This window comes from Conger conger, chromosome 10 (assembly GCF_963514075.1).
Source record: "Conger conger chromosome 10, fConCon1.1, whole genome shotgun sequence".
NCBI classification, from domain to species: Eukaryota; Metazoa; Chordata; class Actinopteri; order Anguilliformes; family Congridae; genus Conger; species Conger conger.
In genome coordinates this window covers 16,275,362-16,292,857 of record NC_083769.1, presented here as the reverse complement: position 1 = coordinate 16,292,857, position 17,496 = coordinate 16,275,362, and the positions used below count along the sequence as shown (strand labels likewise).

The following is a 17,496-nucleotide window of genomic DNA, read 5'->3' as shown; positions in this document are numbered from 1 at the left end:
AAGCAAAGAACATGAAGCATTTTTGAAATGCGTATAAACAGAGCACACACTCCCTCCGAGCTCTGAGTGTGCTAGTACTTTACAGAGAGCCAGAGAACCTGCTCGACCACATCGCCGGAGGAGAAATATGAGAGACACGTCCCAGGTTTAGCATGAATACATTTCCTCCAGAATATAAAACAACAGTCCACCGAGCGCTGAAAGGCACAGCCACTGCACTGTGGGCACAATCAAATGACATAAAATTAGCATAATGTGAGTAGCATAATCTGAGAAGCATAATGTAACCTATGAGGTGTGAAGCCCACAAGACACTTTAAAGAAGAATCATCTGGCCTCGATTCCAGAAGGATCTTGGAGCATTCAAGCAATGAGCGAGTTGTGTTTAAAGTTCTGTAAAGCGGGGAGCGTGCCTTGCAGTGCGATGTCGACGTTCCGCACACATCATTCATTATGTAGGCTAAGCAGACATAGCCACACCCCCTCCAGGCTAAACAAACATAAAGCCTCAGAAAGTCAAAGAAATAACTGCACTGTGTGCCGGACCTTCATTATTTTACAGAGTATATTTTCCTGGTAGGGTCTCCACACACAAGGCTTAAGCATTCCGCTCATAAACCCAGGTTCTACCTGCTGCGCCACACAACAGGAAACCCAGAAACCAGACGAACTCAGGGACACTGCTTGCATGGCCATAGCTAGCTTTACCTGCGGAGGCTGCCCGCTTGACAGTGTCCTACTGAGGAGTTCAACTTTGTTTTCAAACACCAAAAGACATTTCTCATATGACCACAAATTAGCACTGTGGGGTAAAGAGAAGATATATTGGGTTTTATTCAACCTCTGCTCTAAATGTGCCTGAAGACCAGTAAGTGAACTGGACAGTGGAGCACTTCTGATGTTTTTTGGGGTTTTTTGCAGGGCATCTCAATTTCCACATTCCTGTTTCTACACAATGTCTCTATAAGAGTAACATTGACATTGAATTGAAAGTTGTGTGAAAGTAAAACTAAGCCCACACGCCGTCCATGTAATTATAACTGAAATATTTTTTGGTATTGTGCCTTCATACCCTTTGGAAAACATGATTCTCAGAAGCAGCAGAAATCTGCGTCTTTTTGTTCAAATTTAATCATATAGCATTTTGAACCTCATTTCATTGTTGCGCCATGAGAGATTCACAATACACACAGCAGGGTGGGATTAGTTCTTCAAAAAAACACACCGCAGGGAAACACTGCCATACAACATAAGGCTGAAATAAAATATTGCCTTGAAATATGTTATTGGGGCTTTTTCAAGCAGACATCACCAACTTCATCAACACCTTCCCTCAGAGTGCAGAATGCGTGCTGACGTGCAGCGGTTTCCTGGAGGACGATACTCACCCTACAGTTACTCAACTCCTCCGCCGTGAAGATAATAAGACCGCACTTCTTCCCAGGGATCCCTCTGGGGAAGAGAGAGAAAGAGAGAGAGAGAGAGAGAGTGGACGAGGGAAGAGATAAAGTGGCAGTGAAGGATCATGGGAGGTCACCCCCTGCAAGCCGGACACATAATTAAGGCCCCAATGGAGACGACTGTCTGTGACCTGCCTGTCCAGGGTGGCCTGCTTGCTGGCTCCTTATTACTGGCAAGGGCAAGGACGGAGGGCAGAGGTCCTCTCACAGTTCAGCCCGGCAGTCAGGGTGCAGTTATTTTTATATGAAACAGATTGTATGGCTCAACTGTGAAAGTTCTGGTGACAAGCCGCTTTCATGTACACATATGCGTGTGTGTACGTGTGCATATATTATATACACTCCATGACTTTACAAGGTATTTATTAGAATTTTTTTTTTTATTCGAGGCAGTCTGGTCATTCTCCTCAGACCTCTCTCATTAACAAGGTGTTTTTGCTCACGGAATTTCCGCTCACGTGATGTTTTTCGCACCACTCTCCGTGAACTCCAGCGTGCATGAAAACTCCTGAAGATAAGCAGTTTCTGAGATACTCAAACCACCCCATCTGGCACCAACTATCAGTTAAAGTCACTTAGATTGCAGTTTCTTCCCCATTCTGATGTTTTCACCGAACCTCTCGTGTGTCGGCAAACATTTATGCTGCTACATGATAGGCTGATTACATACAGTTACATACAGTTTTGGTGAAAATGCATTGAACAATACTATTGTAGGCAATGAGAATAAATAAACAATTCCCACAATTACATTGGGGTGAAAGTATGTCAAATAAACAGAAACATCTTCTTTTTTTCAGACATTTTTTTTTTTTTACTTTTGCATAGCATGAATGCATGTTTGAAGGCTAATTCCATGATTGTTGATGATAAACAATTTGTTTAAACTGGTTTGAAGCAACATTATTCTGCAAAATTACTTCTGACGGTTCCAGTATTTAAGGTAACACAAACTCTGAGCGGTGTCACAGTGTTAAACACGATGGCACGACGGAAGGAGCTCTCTGAGATTGTTCGTAGCCACATTGTAGCCTTACATGATGCCGGTTGGTCACTTGATGAAAAGAACCATCCGATGAAATAAAAGTTATGACTTGGTCCACTCAAAGTCCAGAACTTAATCCGATTGCGTAAATCTGGGATTTGCTGGACACCAAAATAAATAAATCTGTAACATCGAAAGAATCTATTTGGAATTAACTTCAAACCATATGGAATGGTTTAACTATTAAATGCAAAGCAAAGGGTGGCCACACTAGATATTGACTTTTTTCAAGAGACTATTATTTTTGTTTTCACAATATATTGTTATCTGTTTACATATTTTCATCTACATGAACCAATATTGCATGAAATAAATACTTGAATAGTACTTGGTTTCTGATTTATCTTCATTAGTTAAGTGTATATCATCACTGCAAGCTGGTGTGCAGTTGTACTGAATAAGGTGATAATTTAGTGTACAGATACACAAAATATATGTTGTGTTGGTGTCAAACTCAAGAATGTAAATACATGTTTTTGTTTGACGTCAACGACTCGCACACACACACTTCTCTCTTCTTTTTCAGCCCCCCAGTTATAAGCACTCTCAGAAAACCCATTCTCATCCCAGGCAGATGAATTTATGCATTAACACCACAGTTTCCATCATATAATGTAAGCAGGTGGCCAGGGTTATGCAGGTATGGATTTGAATGAGTCGGCAGGGGAATCATTTGTTATCAAATGAGCCAGAGAGATTTTTTTCCCACTATCTACAGACAAATTCGTTTAAAAAGCAGGGGGCAGGCCCTTATCACGAACAGTCCTGGGGAGGTTTGATCTGGAATTGCACTCCCATGACAGGGGCATGAAGGTTATATCTGCCCTAACTACACTTTAATTTCCCCTTGCCCATGCTTGCAATTCAGCCCATGCTCACCATACGCCTTGGCCTTAAATCTCAAGACGTGATCAACATGAAAATCCACCTCGTCTGAAATCCATCCAATCAGCAGCCCCGCTCCACAGAGGCTAACTTCGTTAGGATTCTGGAAAGTGAAGCGATAATTCTATCCGCTCTCCCCGGGAATTCTGTGATGTCACGAACAAAATTGTTCTGATTCCCATCAACATCACCATACTCTTCTTTGCTCCAAGCACACTCAAGGCAGAGTCAACAGACTTTAACCTGCTGAGACTGACCAGATTAACATTCGACCTAATGAAACATTAATAAAACAAACACTTCTGAACACATTTCAACCCAAAAAATGCGTCTAAAGCTAAGATAGCCACACTATCACACCTTTTACACATTCAAATAGGGGTGGGGTTTATCATGAATCAATTGGTTTTAAACCAATCAGAGCTGGAGATACTCCATAAAAAATGTTTGAACAAACAAACTTTAGCCTAATATTTTTGTGCTCCTGGTCGAAACAGTGAATACTCATTAATTTGCATTAATTAAAAAATATATATATATATAGAAATTAATAAAATGAAAACAAAAACAAAAAAAACAACATCGCTCTTCATTAAGTTGTATTCATAGTGAGCCAAAAAGGTAAAACTGCAGACTATGAGTACATGGGATGTTTATTTTCATTAATTATTTTCCCCCCTTTGGTAAATGGTTGGAATTTTATATAGCGCCTTCATCCAAAGTGCTGTACAATTGATGCTCCTCATTCACCCATTCATGCACCAACGGCATTGGCTGCCCTGCAAGGCACCAACCAGCTCATCAGGAGCATTTGGGGGTTAGGCATCCTGCTCAGGGACACTTTGACACACCCAGGGCGGGAATCGAACTGGCAACCCGACGACTGCCAGACAACTGCTCTTAAAGCCTGAGCCAATGTCGCCCCATACTTTCGCCCAATTTCTACCAAATTGGGAGAAAAGGGTGAAAAAATCTGGAAAAAAAACATAACGGTTTATTTTTTTCCCATTGAACACCAAATGCCTTTCGCTCTTATCTGACGCAGATGCTTGTTCGTGTCCAGTGTGGGGAAGGTGTTGACCTGGGTGCTCCTTCTCCAATGAGCAAGCTTTTCCCCGTCTTCACTCCACACCTTAGCAGGACCGGGAGCTGAAATCAAGTTTGGCAGTGGACCAGAACGCCATCGGTCCACTCCCCTGGGCCTTGCATGGCCACACAGAGGGCAAGCAGCCAGCACTGGTCACGCCTCCATCCAAGTACCCAAGCAAAAACTGCATTTATGGATCACATCAGCCCAATTAAACTGAATTATTCCATTTGATCCAATCGGAGCCGGCAGAGTATCACTGAGGATATGCAACTTATCCCGCTCCCTCAACCCACAGCAGTACTGTACCATACAACAACTGGTTTCTGGTCACTCTGGAGATGCATAAGGAGGGAAGTCATTTTTAAAGCTGGGTGACTATTTTGCCGTTGGCCTGCATTAACCCTTGTGTTGTCTACAATGGGTAATTTTGGACTTCTAACGGGCAAGTGAGGAATAGCACCAACAAACACCTTCAAACCATAATGTTTATCTCTCCCCCTTCTCGGTAAATGCGCTGACATTGAAACGCCATTGGCTGTGGAAATTAGAACCAATTTTCAACCAATGAACTTGAATTATTGTACCATTAAAGGAAATGATTTAGAATTTAGGATTTAAGATTTATTTTAATGCAAAAATCTTACACTATGTGAAACAGCAGAGAAAACCCCCTAAAACTTGAAATTTGATGACAACGTTTGTGATGAGTGACAGGTTGTTTCTTCATGCAAAATAGATTTTAAAAATAGAAATTCGATGAAGCTGCTTTATTTTAGGGGTTTAGTGAAGGCATTTTTTACCCTTAGGACAAGGGGAGCATAGCGAATGTTAAGACTACACAAGGGTTGAGCCATGGTGGCGCAACAGGCTAAGATGCAGCGGACTTCATTACAGTTGCACACAGAGGACCGGGGTTCGATTCCTGCCAAAAGCCAAGTCGCTGCTCCAGAGGGACTTGGCAGGGTTAACGGATTGTCACGCACAACAGCACCCTGGGCGGCTCGGTATCACGGTCACGAGCATGAGACGAGACGGCAAGCGTGTTGCTCTCCTTTGGGCCGCCGAGGGACGGGGGTGTGGGCAGTGTATCCCCCAGCTAACACTAATTGGATTAGATAGGGTACAATTGGCTACCAAATTGGGAGAAAAATCTGAAATAAATGTATCTAAAAAAAATAAGACTACACAAGGGTTAAAGCGAACAGGCACCCAGGCTCAGTGCCCTCCGCGGGCGTGCCGGCCCTAATCTCCGGTCTCAGGGCTCCACTCCTGTCACAGGAAGAGCCAGAGGGACTGACACCAGGAGCAGCATCTGTGCTCAGCGTTTTTCATTAAAACCTCACACCTGATAGAAAGAGGAGACCTGGGAAATAAAGTCATATAAAGTTTGAGTTTGAGTTTCTCAGCTGGCAGAAACCTCATAGTACACTGAACACAATAACAGGTAAATGAAGACACGTCTCTTTGCTTGCCGAACATGCTGCACCCTGTTCTACAGATAATGAGCAATTGACAAGGTTCCTTTGAAAGAGCTCTCAACTAACATTTTACACATGATCTCAGAAGGAAAAGTATCTTTACATCCCCATCTCAGACTTGGAAAATAATAAGCACAGTAATGAACCCCAGATCAGTATGTCAATAAATCAGACCATGAAGAACAATGCAATAATGTATATACAGTGGGCTCCAGTATTATTGGCACCCTGAAAAAAATAAGATGAAGGCATATAATAAACTACACAGATTATAATCTATATGTTATAGTCAAACATATGGGAAAACGATATACTTGTATTTTGATACATGTACTCTCATGTTTCAATGTTTTTTATTTATTTATTTATTAAGTAATCTAATCTTTTATGAAAACCATTATTGGCACCCCTAACAAAGTTAAATTGGCAATACATATTTATTTAATCTCAGTCTAAAGGAATGATAAGTATATTGTATCATTCCATCACTTCCTGTTTCACTGGAGTATATAAATGAGGTAATAAGCATGCACAATCCCATTACCATCCTTCAGCAGGGGAAAAGCCAAAGAACTGTCAATTCAGGAGACACAGATGGAACCTGACCTTCACAAGTCTGGTAATGGGTACAAGAACAATGTATATGCTTACATGTATACATTTATCACAGTAAGGGCAATAATAAAAACATGTAAAACATATAGAACCTGCCAGGAAGAGTATGTAAATACACAGTGTCCCCATGGATGGTGAGGAATATTGTGAGGGAGGGCATAAAGAACCCAAGGACCAGTTTAAGAATTGCAGAGATTGGTTGCACCTTGGGTTCACCAAGTCTCATAAAGGCACCTCCATAACAAACAACCTCTTTGGAAGGGCGCTATGGAGAGAGGCCTGACTGGTATAATTCCTTCAGTGAAAAGCTTGTGATTAAAAGTTTGGGAGATCCACTAAAAATGTCCTGCTCTCTCTGTTCAGTGCAGTTTCATAACTTCAGACATAAACATAGAAGAGAGGGATTTCTTTAGGACCCAGCGGAAACTAGATCAGCTTATTAAGCAGGCTGGTCCATCCATGCAGTCAGCCATGCAAAATCCCCATATAAAATTTAGAGGAAACAAAGAAGAAAGGCTCAATTCAAAATTTAAATGGAGCAAGAAGCCCACAGGAGCAGCTCCTGCTTCCAGCCTCTCAATATTTCAGGCCAGCGCTCCACATTTATACACAGTCAGTGCTGCGAGAACTGAGACAAATATCTAAGCAGCTTCATTCAGGGGTGGAGGGAGAGAGAGAAGCAGGCAAGGGTGTCTGAAGATGCCGAGAGAGGCACAGTCAAACCTAAGGTCTCCGACCAGCTGGAGGTAACACACAGCAGAATGGGCCCTCACCATGCAAGAGAGAATAGTGACATCTCGGTCCCGGAATAGCCCAGAAAACTATCAGTAAACATTGTTTTGTATCCTTTTGTCCAGTTTCCTGCTTGTCACTTCAATGTTACTTTTACACCACAAGGAATGTTTTGTTTTTCTTTTTTTCAGAAAAAGGTTAATCTGCCATTCCAATGTTTATACTGTATGTGGAATATTCTGGAAATGTTTCTGCCATGTGTCCTCTACGTATTTCCCTGATTAAATGATAATTATCAAGAGATGTTACCAGCAAGTGTGTTTTCTGTAACCTCGACAGAATATTCCTTTAGAGCAATGAGATTCAAAGGTTATTTTTGGAACATTTGGACAATGTTGTCACCGCAAAACCAAATGTGGATCTGAACCTTGAAACTCGTGAAACTTTGCCTGCTTGCTGGGATTATCAAGCAGAAATCACAAAGCAGATTTGTGTGCAGCCCACAACTGCTCACAGCCTCGTGACGAAGAACTGTGTGAGCCATCTCGCGCATGCATGTACAGCTGTCTGTATCTTCATATGTACTGCCTAAGCCATCTCGTGCATGCACGCTTTAACAAGGTGTCAGTCACTCGATAATAGAAAATACGATTCTCGCCCGGTTCCTACGGGTCCAGCAGAAGCGGTCCAATGCTCCTCTCCGAAAGTCAGGGAGGCCCTCACTCCTCTCTGAGAGTCCAGGAGGGAGTACTTGTTTCCGGGAGACTTGGGATGTCTGCACTTGGTGCAGCTGTCCCTAGGTTTTATTTTAGCTCACTGGCTCATGCTAGCTTGAATAGCATAGCTTGAGTAGCCTAAACTTTCCAGACAACCTTTGTGATTCTTCTCCCTGACGGCTAATAATCTTTGGCAAACATAACAATGACTTGTTTATCTTTACCATTATAAACCTAGATTATTGCTGTATTTATAATCAGTATAGGTGACCTGAGATTGAAATACAATATTTACTGGGTGCAGTTGTATGGATAGGTTGTCCTCCAGCATGGCAGATGAGTCCAGGTCACATGATTTTTGACATTATTAGTATTAAGAACAGAGGAATATCCTGTCGCTGGATTTATCAAACTTAGCATGCATAAAATAAAAAATAAAAACACTTTGAGCTGCAGGCACTTCATGCTCACTCTGTCCTAAACTAACTCTGAATTTTTACTTCACAGACCAGGTACTTGGTAAAGAGTGATAAGATACATTTTTCAGTCAATGTGCATGTAAATCCAGAGCGAACGGGCATTGCTACAAAGTTATCTGTTGAAGAACAAGTTTAGGGATCTACGATAGTGTTTCTTGTGGCTTATGTTGGAGAAAGATTTTATTCATTGTTGTTTTATTATCATGGTATTTCAATTTGCAAATGGCTATTTTATATTTTGTTTATTACTATTTTATTGGAAGTGCATTTTGGCATTTTATTGGAAGTGCAAGTGCTATATCAGGCTGAAATTCTGCAGTTCTGTAGCCATTACACTGCTTGTTCAATTGAATATTAAATCAGATCCTATAGCCTAAAGTAACTCAGGAGATACGTTCTTACACTTGCTCAAGTAGTTTTTTAGATGACTACTTTTACTCTTATTTGAGTAATTATTATTTTAGAGTAGCAGTACTCTTATTTGAGTACAGCTTTTGGCTACTCTACCCACCTCTGTTGTTCCCTCACATCCCCTGATTCATCCGTTTGAAATCCTGCCATCAGGAAGATAGACGTCTCTATCCTTTAAAACAACGAGGCACTCGACAGCCTTGTGCCAACATCTGTTTGCCTCATCAAAGACACAACACACCTTCATTTACAATCAGGTACAATAGGTAATTTCAGACTTCTGACAGTCAACAGAGCAGCAACAAACACCTTCAAACCACAGCACTGTTTATCCCACCGCTTCTCTGTGAACGCACTGACGTTGAAACACCATTGGCTGTGGAAATTAGAACCAATTTTCAACCAATGAGCTTGAGTTATGAGTTGTTTTGGTACAGAGTGCCGGCCCGTCAACTGCATATTTTGAAACCCGAATTTAAGGACTGTAAACACAGGCAGAGGGTGAGTCAACTTGTCAGTGAGAATTTTTCAATGATAGGGAGGGATTTACAATGGTCTTGCAACAATGTTTTAACACAAAAATCCTACCTATTGTACCTCAAATGTTAGTTTACTTTTCTGATACAGCGTCATCCGATATGGAATTGTACGTGTGCTGTGTTGGTTCTGCTGTCTTTTAGCAGCCTGGCTTTGAGATTGGCTGTGATGTTTGGGGCTAGAATGGGCTCAAACTACGAGCCTGGTGCTCCCTCCAGGGAGAGTAATAACACCCGGCAATTTGCAACCACAGGCGGGGAGTTGGGCTAAAAGCAAATAATGGCTAGGCTTCCACAAAAGTGTCATGGTAAAATTATCACAGTTAATTTTGAAGGGGTTGAAATGCTCTCAGGTTATTTGACCAATTCTCACATCATGCGTTTATCTTGGCAATTACTTCCAACTTTTAATTGCTAGTTTTTGACTCGGGAACAAAACTGACTTCACACAGAGGTTCTCTTTTCAACCTTCAATTCTCAGTCTTTACACACGCCAGTGACACGTTTTACACTTACCTCCTGACAAGGATAGAGTCACTGATTACTTTTCTGCGTGACACTCGGTTCAAATCCATTCATTATGCTGCCAAAACATTTTAAAACAGAAAATGACAGTGTGTTCTCTGAAAGATATGGTTGCTGGTAAAATCTTAATTTCTTCTCTTTCCAAAATGTATTTTAACTAAAAAGAACAGAGGTGAAAATATCATAATGTGCATTCTTAGCCTGTGTCCCACCTGATTCCCCTTGCCTGGCGGCAACTATTGTTGCTGTAAAATTAACAAAATTCACATTTACATCATGTCATTTGACGCACCAAACCCTGCCGTGGTGAGTCACTCAGCACCGGGTGGAAATGCACAGCATAGGACCGCAGCAGAGCGCCGCACTTCAGAGCCGAACGGCAAGAATGAGCAGAACAAAGCATTCGCAGCATGTTTGGAGTCAAGTTTCAGTAAACACACGAGCTTCCAGCCTCAACCCATAACGTCTTCAGAACAGCATACGGGGCTTAATAGACCGTATACTGAACATCCTGGGTCGAGCACTCCACAGGTCTCATACCATTGACCCGTTTCTTCCATCTTATTGAGTTTGAGATTACCAATGCAGAGGGGATAACCGCTGGACTGTTGAAGTGCCAGTAGAGATACGGCCTTGAGGATGCCTTTCTTAAAACGGTTTGCTTACACCGTGGTCGGTAGAGTTAGGCAAAAAGGCCGGGGATTATATGCCCAACTGAAAAAGTGAAAATGTTTCCAGATTGCATCGGCTGGCTTTGCGTTAGACACAGATTGGAGCGTCATGCTGCAAATGCAGTGAAGCGCAGCACAGAGACGAAAACTCATCACTGGTTTTTAGTGTAGTTATTGCCTTTGTCCAGTTATAAAATAACTCAAGGGAGCGTGATGCTGCAGCTACAGACTTGTGTGTACTGGAGGCAGATTGGATGGGCGTTTGGGATAAGGTGGGTTGCTTCATCCTCTGGAACAGTCAGTGCTGCAAAAGGGAGAGCCCCAACATGCTTCCAGCTGGTTAACTATCCGGCTTGACATCGACGACGTCTTCCCCGCGAGTCTAGTCAAGGAAGTCAAGACTACGCATTCTGTTCAAAATAGGGTTCCCTACTGTGAAACAGAGCTAGAGATGGCAAAGGAAATCCTAATATGCCAGTGCAGGAAGCCATATCTGAAAGATGCAGTGGAAATAATTGCTGTAAGTAGTGTGAGAAGGGTTCTTCAGAACTTAATAATGTTGTCACACCAAAAATACCTCGGCTCTTATCTCCATTAAAATGACTGGCCCTCCTTTTTAGTGAAGTAAGTAAAAATGTGGATAATTACCAGAAGGTCTGCCGACCATTTAGCAAGTACAAAAATATGCCCTATCACACAGGATTCAACATATCCGCCCATCAGGGACCTGATGAAGTAAAGGTCTGTTCACATCTCAGTTCGTCAGGTTGCCTCACCAGCAGACCATTCCGGAACAATCACAAAGGTCACCAGCACACTACTCATGTCACTTTCATAAAAGATGAAGCAGAGTTTTACATACATCAGATCGGAGCTTTCTAAATACTGCAATATTTAAGTAAGTGCAATAACTTTCCTTCCAGGCAATTTTGTCGTCTAGTATGGCACCTAGATATTCCTGACTCTTTCCATATCTACTGTATAATTTTACGATCAAACTTCAGGTTGATTTGTGTGACAGGGACTATGCAGCTGACTGAGGCAGTATTGTGTGCCGCTGCACTCAAGCCTACACACAGATGTCAGCCCTACTAAAAATGTTGGTTTCAGTTTCAAATGTTTCAGTTCTGATAGATGTCTTAAAATGACCTGATGATTCGCTTTGGAGGCTGCTTCTTGATTATTTCTGAGTTCTTTTGAGGTTTTCATGGTTTTAACTACTGGATGTAAGCCATATTTGCTTGGTTTGAATTGGAACAATCTTCCAATCACTTATTGCAAACATTCACAGCAAAATACAATATAACACTTCAAATTTCATATTTTATTCATTTACTTTTTTCCCCTCCTATTCTCTCTCTCTCCCTCTGTCGTGAGGAATGTGAAGGCTTTAGGTCGTATGTAAAACTGATTGGCTCATTGTTTACTGATTGAGTGTTTGCTTTTTTTGTTGGTGTTGTGCGGTTTGGCTGAAAAATGTGTATTTGTGGGTTTGGTTTTCTCGCACACACACACACACACACGCATACGCACACACACACACACGCACACACACGCACACACACATGTATACACATGCACACACATGCATTCGCATACGCATACGCATACGCATACGCATACGCACACACACACACACACACACACGCACACACGCACACACACACGCACGTACATGCACATGCGCACTCTCCTTCTCTTCCAGGTTGCTAGGGTCACACAGCTCCCTCTCCAGGGAGAATATCTCTCCCTCCCTCTCTCCCTCAGAGCTAAATCTGCCCAACTACCAGACCGCCCCCACCCTCACCAACCCCCCCACCTGATTCTACCTGAGAACAGAAATAGCTCACATTTCCTCCCTCCCCTAAGCCCCACTATAAAATCAGGAGCATCCTGGCAGGGAGTCTCCCTACCGCCACCCACACCAGCCGATGTACAACACCCAGACAGAAAGCACGCAGGGAGAAGGCAGATTGGGAGGCAGAGGCTGATAGATGAGGAGCCTGATACTAATCAGCACTGCCACAGTAACATGGGCTTTAAGCTTTTCCCCGAGAGAGGAGTCATTTACAGCAATGTCATTTTTTTAAAAACAGCCATATCCATGTAAATCTAGTAAATAGATGTCGGAAATCAGGTGTGTGTGTGTGTGTGTGTGTGTGTGTGTGCTTGTGTTTGCATGTGTGTGTGTGCGTGGGTGCGTGTGTTTGCATGTGTGTATGTGTGCATGTGTGAGTGTGTGCGTGCATGTGTATATGTACGTGTGTGTGCGTATGTGTGTGTGTTTGTTTGTGCGCATGTGCACATGTGCGTGCATGGGTATATGTATGTGCGTATGCATGCGTATATGTATGTGTGGGTGCGTGTGTGTGTGTGTATATGTATGTGTGTGTGCGTGTGCGCGTGCGCGTGTGCGTGTGTGTGAAACTAAATGATGTACACTGAAGGCACGGCACGGAAAGGAAAACAAGATCCAGTGAGAGCGCAGGGTGTGCAGCCGGTATGAATAAGCACCGAACTGCACAATGTCACAGGTTAGAACCGGGAGATCCGGAGAAAGGCTTTGCTTACATCCGCTTCCTCTGCCCTGCTTGTGAAACCAGGATCCCTGGGACGACAACCCCAGCAGGGGGCCGTGCCAAAGGGGGATGCGCTGAAAGAACAGCCCCGGAATAAGACTGGGGCTTCGTGTCGGTGCAGGAGGGCAAGAGATTCACTTAAATGGAGGAACAGGAAGAGAAAGGAGATAATACGAATGGAATTAGATTTGACTGACTGTGATCTACAGTACATCTAAAAAAGGATTCTGCCACATTTGTTATTCTGAAATAACATCTCCCGCATAATATACGGAAAAATGTATATACAGTAAAGCCACGCAACCCATGCACCAAAACAATCATGCGTATAATAACTGTTTTGTTTTCAGTGCAATGCATATTTACAGATAAAGGCAACTTACGGACACTGTTTACCTCTCTCTCTTTCTGTATGTCTGTATCTCTCTGCCTCTCCCCCCCCCACACACACACACTCTCACACAGAAACACATACACGCACGCACACACACACAGAGACATGTGCACATACACAGCCACCTTGCCTTCTTGTCATTTGGGGTTTGGAGGTTGCAAAACTCTGAGGGTGGTTTAAAGTGAAGCCTCACGCTGTATTTTCCCAGAGGGAGAATTTAAACATGCACCACACTATGGGCAGATAGTCGAACAAAAGTGAATCATATGAGTCTACCTCTTCCTTCTTTGAAGGTGCAGGGGGGCGGTATGCTAGCCTTGGAGTTGTACAGAAAAATTAATAACTGCACAAAGAATATGTTCCGAGTCTATATATAGTTTCAGTCTCTACAGTTGGGTGCCCATATTTTCTTTTCAAAGAAAGGAGGCTTACAGCTCAAAGACTTCTGCCAGAATAACAATTTTGGATTATTTTGTATAGCTTGAGTGTCCTGTGCACAAAGTCAATATACAGTGCAGCTCGTAAGTATTTGGACAGTGGTATAACTTCTGTTCTTTTGGCACTGAACTCCAGCAGATTGGATTTGACATGAAGTATTGGATAATGATGTCAAAATGCATACTGTTACCTTTAATTTGAGGTTATTTACATCCATTTTTATATATTCCCTCCATTTTAGGGGACCAAAAGTAATTGGACAGTTGGCTTCTCAGCTGTTTGTGATTAGTCACGTGTATTCAATTGCTTCCTTATTGCAGGTATAAGAAAGCTTTCAGCATTTTGATTATTGGCTTTGGAGTCTGTTTTTGGCATTTGTGAACAGTAGGACCAAAGTCATGTCAATGGAAGTCAAGGAAGCTATTATGAGGCTGATCAATAAATAAAAAAGGCCAAACAATAGGCTTACCAAAATAAATTGTTTGGAACATCATTAAGAAGAAAGAGAGTATTGATGTATGTTGACAAACACTAATAACAGACTCTAAAGGCAATCAACACGGTAAAATAACAAAAACTTTTTTCTGTAAATTAACTGTCAAAAAATGACACTTCTAAAGTGTTGCAAACAAAACAGTTTGATAATATACTGTATTTTAATATTTAATATTCAATATATTCTCACTTCACAGCATACCACATTCTCAGGCTGCACTAGCAGGAGAGTAAGTTCCAGGATCATTGTGTCCCCTGGAGGCAGAATAAGAGTGTTATTGCTTTGTAGCTGATGACCTTGATGCCCCACGTTTGCATCTATAACCTCCAAAGGCGACGGCAATGACAATAACAGGAGGGCATCCATTTCAATCTGCTATCATTATTCTCCTCACTGGAACTGACAGGAATCTCATTAGAGAGAAAGAGAGAGAAAGAGAGAGAGAGAGAGAGAGAGAGAGAGAGAGAGAGAGAGAGAGAGAGAGAAAACCACTCTGTCCTGCTATAACCAGGGCATTTTCCTGGACATGGAAAAATCCACATCTCCAATGTATCCTATCGTATTAGAGTACAGCATATCTCCATTACAGAGCATGTTTCCCTCCCCAAGTGCTGGGATTTCAGCTGAGACCAGTCACAATTAACAAGGCACGACTGAGCCGAGTGGTCAGATTGGTTTGCAAGAACTTCCTAAAGGAAATGTCCGGCCACAGACCTGCAGCCAGTGTGTGAACAGATTCATTTTTGCCTTGCAACTTAGGACCCTTAAGCACATTTATAAAGGAAATTACATGAAAGTTATTCAATAAAAATTAGCTCCTCAGTTAATTCACAGGGGCTGGAACATTCCATTCAAGCTTAATCAGTTCGGACATATTACCTTTGTTTTAAAGACGGATATTAATGAAAACTGTCTTTGGGAATAGACATTTATCCCATTTTAAATCACTTTGATGTTTCCATTGTGACGATTTTCATGCCGTATGCCATTTGGTCTTTCTATTTTAAGTTTAGGTTTAGTTATTGCAATTTTGGACTCTTGGCAGCTCGAGTTTATACCTAGTTAGTAGTTGTGAATTCACTTAAACTGAGTTTGCCTTTTATCGAATGAACTCTGGTTACTTTTAACAACAACACATGACAAGACTATACAGTATATAGAGAGCTTTTGTTTTTTTTTACATCCCAATTTGTACAGGATCTGAAATTGTCTCTTTGCACATTGCCTTTTGACATAAACTTTAAAGCTCTTTTCTGTCTTTCTAATGTTCAAGTGGTTTCAAGACTGCACCTTTGGGGAGGTTGCATGACTGCAGACAAATTGCCCTTTGGAGACATTAAACATCTACTGAACAGAAGAGCAGGCCCATCTGGACTCATCACTTACCTACAAACCAGGGAATATCCAGCACTTCATCAAAAAGGGACCGGAACACCCTGAGGGCCTCTGTCTGAACCGCATTACCTGCCGAACTGCCTCACACTTCCACAACTTCCTGATATCAATACAGTATTTACCTTCAGCTCTTTTCCAACAAAGCCCCGTTGTTTTACTGAAAAATCAACGGAGCCTTTTGTTCACTTTAACTGTTTTCATGGATTAAAAACCTCCATCGAATCCCACATAGTCACCTTTTTATGAGCTTTAAGAGATTAAGTATCGTTATAAATGTATCTTGTAAATGTTAAATTAATATATATTCATTAACATTTACAACTCATTCTATGTTACAATGTTTTCACTTTGCCACTATGGGTTGAGTGTAGATTGGTGGGTAAAAATGGCAGTACAGTGTTTCCGTCGCATCAAGCTCGAAAAGTTATTTGCAGATGTGTTGTCTACAGTGTCTACAAAATGTTGGCTGTTTTGCTTGATGGGAATTATAGTAAAAGGCCAAAGTGCAAATGTTGTTTTTTCTGCGAAAAACAGAATCTCGTAAAGTAATTATTTTGGTCTCAAGCAATTTATAGTTCAAGGAACCTTTTAGATACCCATTTCTTTCCCAGATATTACACTATCCCACATCCACTTCGAGTGACACATTTATTACACCTGGAATTTACAGCAGATAGCGTGACCGTCTCAAAATGTCAAAGCCAGGTCTATTAACAGCTCAGGTTCAGTGCGATAGCAGTCTGTTAGCAGTCAGGCGAAAGGCTCTGAGCTCAACTACGATGAAAACCATCTTAAGGAATGGGTTGCCAGGCCTGTGACTGATAACTTCTCAAACAGATGGCTGCCAGCCTTATCCTTACTTCTACAAAAGCAGGGGTCCTCAAACACGGTCTCGGGGGACCCCTGTGTAAGCTGGTTTTGTTGCAGCCCATCTCTTGATCAAATAAGGATTATGAGGGCATGTGTTTAAGTTTATCCATAATTATTCAAATGTAACCTAACATTAGCACAAATTCGTAGCTGGTTACCGTTAGTTTTTTTCTTTGAATGCCATATGTACTGTATAAGCTCTTTCTAAAGGAGTTATTTGCACATAAAGCACATAACAGCAAATGAAGGCATTTGTTGATTGGACTGATACAAAGTCCTGGGTTGTTGATGCGGAATACTTATTCTTCATGGCATATGCAGCTATTTCTGACACAACAGGGCCTTAAGAGAGTAATCATTTAATACATTAATACATTCAGTGTCTAATTAAGACCAATTAACAAGTCATTACTATTCAACTTTTATGGCAGGAATGAAAACATATAACGCATGTTTCCATTTCTCAGCTGAGGCTGAGCCTCTCGTCTTGGTGCTTAACTGCAGCTAGCGATTAGCTGACCCTTGCGGATTGTGGCTTTATTTCCCCACGTTCTTACCGAAGGCAGCTCACAGCTAAAACGCTTACAGCCTTCACTTCTCTACAAGAGGCTGAAATTCTTATATCCAATTTTTAGTGTTCTCATGGACCTTGAGAACTGTGAGGCAGCTGAAAGATTATTT

At 41.9% G+C, this 17,496-nt stretch overlaps 1 protein-coding gene across 1 annotated transcript in view; it reads right to left on the bottom strand.

Moving 5' to 3' along the window:
• The window catches only part of LOC133138482 (copine-9-like), a 92,077-nt gene that overhangs the window by 27,727 nt on the left and 46,854 nt on the right, over positions 1 to 17,496 (bottom strand). Inside the window, exon 8 of the mRNA XM_061257275.1 lies at positions 1,389 to 1,452. Within this exon, the coding sequence (XP_061113259.1) occupies positions 1,389 to 1,452 (64 nt within the window). The remainder of the gene's footprint in view (positions 1 to 1,388; positions 1,453 to 17,496) is intronic.